The sequence below is a fragment of the Penaeus japonicus genome, unplaced genomic scaffold (genome assembly GCF_977035675.1).
Source record: "Penaeus japonicus unplaced genomic scaffold, GWHDUDI00000001_assembly GWHDUDI00000007, whole genome shotgun sequence".
NCBI classification, from domain to species: Eukaryota; Metazoa; Arthropoda; class Malacostraca; order Decapoda; family Penaeidae; genus Penaeus; species Penaeus japonicus.
In genome coordinates, this window is record NW_028234409.1 from 34976070 (window position 1) to 34981069 (window position 5000).

At 35.0% G+C, this 5000-nt stretch overlaps 1 protein-coding gene across 3 annotated transcripts in view; it reads right to left on the minus strand.

Annotated features, from left to right (window-relative positions):
- Positions 1–5000, minus strand: part of Nca (neurocalcin homolog) — a 606106-nt gene that overhangs the window by 11251 nt on the left and 589855 nt on the right. For all 3 annotated transcript variants that reach the window (XM_086538703.1, XM_086538702.1, XM_086538704.1), the window contains exons 3-5: positions 1057–1127; positions 698–845; positions 1–35 (exon numbers count right to left, since the gene is read on the minus strand). The exon at positions 1–35 is cut by the window's left edge and continues 84 nt beyond it. In XM_086538703.1, coding sequence (XP_086394829.1) covers positions 1–35; positions 698–767 — 105 coding nt within the window. In that variant the 5' untranslated portion in view covers positions 768–845; positions 1057–1127. The remainder of the gene's footprint in view (positions 36–697; positions 846–1056; positions 1128–5000) is intronic.

Below are 5000 nucleotides of genomic sequence, written 5' to 3' on the forward strand. Positions count from 1 at the left end.
CAGGAATCCTTTGTACCATTCTTGGATTTCTGAGTCTGTATATAAAATATGATCATATTAATTGCTGGATATTTATTTCACAAACTGCTGTGTTGCTACTGAGCACAAACAAATGAAAATTGAATACTGTACTGAGCTAGAGAAATATACTAGTCATTCTTAGTTTACCTAATGATACTCAAAGTGAACTCTTCTCAGCTTAAAACTGGTTCATAGTATGATAACCTTAAAGAAAAAAAAAAAAAAAAAAAAAAAAGTCAAGGACCTACGATCCAGCCCCTATAATTGTGATCAATGAAAAATCCCTCAATAAAATCATTTCTGATTCCTAGCATTGCATAATTGTTCCTCAAAAGCACGCTCTTCACTACCAACCTATCCGACATACTTATAAGGTCAAATATTCCACCCCCAAAGGGAATGTAAGTAGTACACATGACATTTCAAGTAACTCCCTCTAGATGGTGTAAATCACAATAAACCAACTGCCTGACCGTAATGAGGAGAGGAATTTACCACCAGCCTAATAAATTACTTAACCCTTTCCCGACGGGGCACGCGCTACGCGAAAACCCCTACGCCGGGCCATTGCAATATTGCAATGGAAACGTCACACTGGCATGACGCCCCAGCATCAGGAATTTAGCACTGTCGCCATAGGGTTAAGGCCAGTTCTGAGAGAGTGCCTGGAACTCACCTGTGAACTCTGTGTTGGAGCGGAGGTCCTCCAGCACCTCAGGCTTCAGCTTACTGTTCTGCTTGCCCATGGCTGTGTGTGTTTGTTACTTCTCCTGGTACACTAGCTCACCTCAACCACCTTTACTCCTCGAGAAAGCTACACGCCTCTGATGGAGAACAACACCATTAGAAATCACAACTTAATCTTCAGATTGTTATAAATCAATACAATAATTACACATGAGAATGAAATACACCAAATTAGGTTTATTTAATACAATTGATATTTTTAAGTGTATGAAAATAATATATTAAGGATAAATATTTTCACCAAATTCTCTTAAAAATTATCAAATCAACTGCTTCCTTAAAACTTACCTCTTGTTCTTAGAGCTCTATTACCAAGCCAAAATTTAAAGCACCTTCTGCGAATTTCTAAAACCTCAGTTCTGAAAAACAACAATTTTTTTTTTAGAATGCATAATAGTAACTCCATTCTGATGATACAAAGTATTTTCTACTGAAATATTCATTTCAACTAAATAACTCATTATCTTACAAATTACAACTGAATTCAATGCACTATTCAATAACCTATTTACATCCTTCCACTGAATTTCCCATGTACTAAGAAATATCTCACTTGATCAGACGATTGCCTATTTGTACATATCTAAAGGACTAGTCTGTGCAACGGAACTCACCTCCCATACTCTATGTTAGTTTAAGACAGTACTTTGTATGCCATGGTTGTATTTATAGAGGTTTTGTCAGTACTATAAACCTGCATAGACAGTATCACACACAAAAAAAAAAGAACTTGAAACCTCACATATACATAAGGGTAATACAAATGTCAATAAGCCACTGCCAGAGATTAAAATTTCAATCATCTTTATTACTGGAAAAAACACAAGGTTTATATAAGTTTATGTTCCAACAAGGCTGGAGCAACCCAAATACAGTCAAAAATATTTGACTAGAACAGTAATTATGAGCCATCGGGACTTTTCAAAGGATCACTCTTTCTTATCAGGGGAACAGTTATCATCTGTAGTAATTAATCCACTCATAATACCTGCACTACACATTGCTTTTTCACCGTTTACAAGGTTGGTGATGTTTCTTCCTTTGGTATAAGTAAAATAAATTATACATCAGTATCAAACTGAACCTATGGATATGTTAGAAAAGACTTTACAGTGAACATAAATAACAACATGCAGTTCACATTACATTTGCCCATTTCAGTACGGAACTTTCAGAGACGAATTCGTCTCACATGAACACACAGACACATAATATAAGAAGTTCAAATAATGACATAAGAATTGGACAAGAGAAAGCCTTTCCAAGAGTATAACACACAATAAAAAAACAACTTGTATTTCACAGTATTAGGAGAGAAGCATTTCTAAACAGTATTATTCATAAATATAAAAGCTAACTTGTTTTAAATGTTTAAAACATTTACTGCAATACTTTTTGTGAAAGAACTTATGACTGTTCCTTGGGATAACACTTGAACACTTCTTAATACATAAGGTTTTTAAGACGAGTAGCAATTTTGTGAAAATCCTGATGAATTTTGTGATTACATAACTTTCCTAAATTAGATTTTGGTATCAACATTTCATATTTGTAGTTAATAAACACTATAATTCATATATATATATATATATATATATATATATATATATATATATATATATATATATATATATATATATATATATATAAATATATATCAGAAAAGTATGAATACTTTTTCTAGTAACAAATACCTTTAAATCATTTCCATAAACAGAACTACCATAGAATTTCTTAGTTTTCCATTCCTTACCTATAAATAATCAGATTTTCTAACAGTCTTTGTTTTAGACTCTACTTACATTACTGAGCTGTCTTAAATGTCCTCTGGTTATGCTACATTTTAACATTCACAAACTAGTGAGCTATTCACATTCATACAAGAAGTATCAATGTGGCTAAAATTCAATGTAATGTGAAGAGCATTTGCTTTTCTTTTCCTAAAAAAATGAAAGGATTCTTGGAGACCTACATTTTCTTCAAAGTACAAGGAAAGTAAGCCTCTCTGATGCCCTTATCCAAGGCTCACAATTTCTTATCTTGTCACCAGCATGAATACAGAAACAATAACACTGGGCTGCATTTTTGTCTACAGGTGAGAAGGAATATGGCCAGAAGGTCATGAATGGCTATGGTTTCACTCATACCAATAGCGACAATAAACACTTAAATAGGTTCTTAACAAAACTATTCTAGTGTACATACATAATATTTTTGAGCTAATGGCTTTTTTTTTTACCACAGGCTTCATTATCATTAACTAAGCATTCATCACCTATGCCTGCAAGGAAAAAAGATATCCTTTGCAACTCTGATGATGATGATGGCAAGAAGCTGCACTGGACTTGTGGGAAAATTAGTGGCAATGAGCCCTGTTTTTTGTTTCTTTTTTTGGATAAACACTAAACTCTTTCTTGCTTCAATGTCCATATTAACTGCAGTGTTGTACATAAAGCTGAGAACCACTAATCTCACCACAGATCTAAGTTTTGCAGCTTTCTAGAAAAATGGGGTAAGAAGTATTATTACATGCATGGCACAAACCCTTAGCATACTATGTTATTTACAGGTATTACCATTTGTGCAGATTGTCTACTAGAAGTTGAGCCAAGCAAAGCAAATAAACAAAGACAATTTCATAATTTGCAAGAACATGAATGTCTCTCATCAGTTACATAAATTAAAGAGGAATGAAGAGTTGTTGTTTTTTTTGAGCCTACAAAAGTTCAGTATTCACAAAAAAAAAATGAATCTCAAAATAGAAGTAGAAGGTCAAGATCAGAAGCAAAGTTTCAGGTAAACGAAAAACAATCTATTCGTTTTACACAGGTTTTTGGGCGAAATTTAGGAATATATTTCTCAAGTCGTTACTCTAATAACCAAAATAAAATGAAAAGTAATGAATGAGATAACAAAAGGCCTATTCCAAAACATTTAGACCCAAGCTTTCCTTGTGACAGAATCCTGGGCCAAGTTCACATCAGTCATCTAGGGCCATATTCACAAGACTCACAAGACAGTTGCTCAAACACACCACAGAAACAACTATATCACAGAAGGGGTGGGGAGTTGGTGCTAAATCAGTAGCAAAGGAAAGAGAACTTGTGCACTGTGGTTCCCAACAAACTGGTATAGAGAAGCTTTCTCTCAGAGGAATATGTGATTCTCTTTATGCCACTTAACTTATCATGTGGGTGCAAGTAAATCAAGGAGTTTGTAAGAAGACTTGGAATGAGGAATGAGTCTCCACAAAAAAAAGAAAAAAAAGAAAAAAAAAAAAGAAGAAGAGGAAGAAGAAGAAGAAGGAGTGGTTATCCGAGGGGAGAAGTACTTAGTAATTATAATATCAAAGTAGCAAGTTTTTAAAACTGTACACCAGTCTTTTCCTGGGAAGAGTACATGACTCAATGGAGAACATACAGCACATTTTCCCCCACAGCACACCAGAATGACTAGTGCACTGGAATGCTTGTGTTATAATCACCCATTAGGAACCTTAGGGGGATATCACCCTGAATGGATCACTAATACAGTATGGAACACCTGCCATGTCAAAGAGAGGGAGGGGAAAATCGGGTAGCTAGTTGGATGCACCTTTCTTTATAAACAATCATAAAAATACTTTTTTCTCAACATCATTATTGTGGATCAGCTATCAAACCCTCAGAATGATCTGCTCAAAGTTGTTCTTTGATTTAAGATTTCCATAACCTGCAGTTATCCGGACTATTCACTTCCATGCGCCTGTTCTTTTCCCTAAGTTCAACATGGGAAAATGAGCTTTAATGAAACAAGGACTAAGACTCATACTGGCTGATCTCAGACCCAACTCCAGGCACTTACATAGTAAATACATATCATTAAGATTCAGACAATGAAAAGATTGGTGCTTCTACCTAAAACATGAATCCCGCAAATCATTTTAGGAAAAGCTTTGCGAGATGAATTCATAAATACAATTTTACAATTTCCTTCACAGGTCTTTACTATGAAAGCCCCTATAGATTTGGTCCCTCACTTGCCCATGGAAGGAGGTGAAAGAGATTATGTCTGGCATCACTGACAATTTCATTCAGGGCTGAATGGTGTGTCCCCTCCTGCCCCTCTACATCATGGCAATCATTGCTATACTGCCTGACTGGGGAACCAAGTGAATCCTTCATATCACACTAGATCAGCAACTGTGAGTCTTAGCAAGTAGTTTTATACAGACCTCTTCCTGTGGATCATGA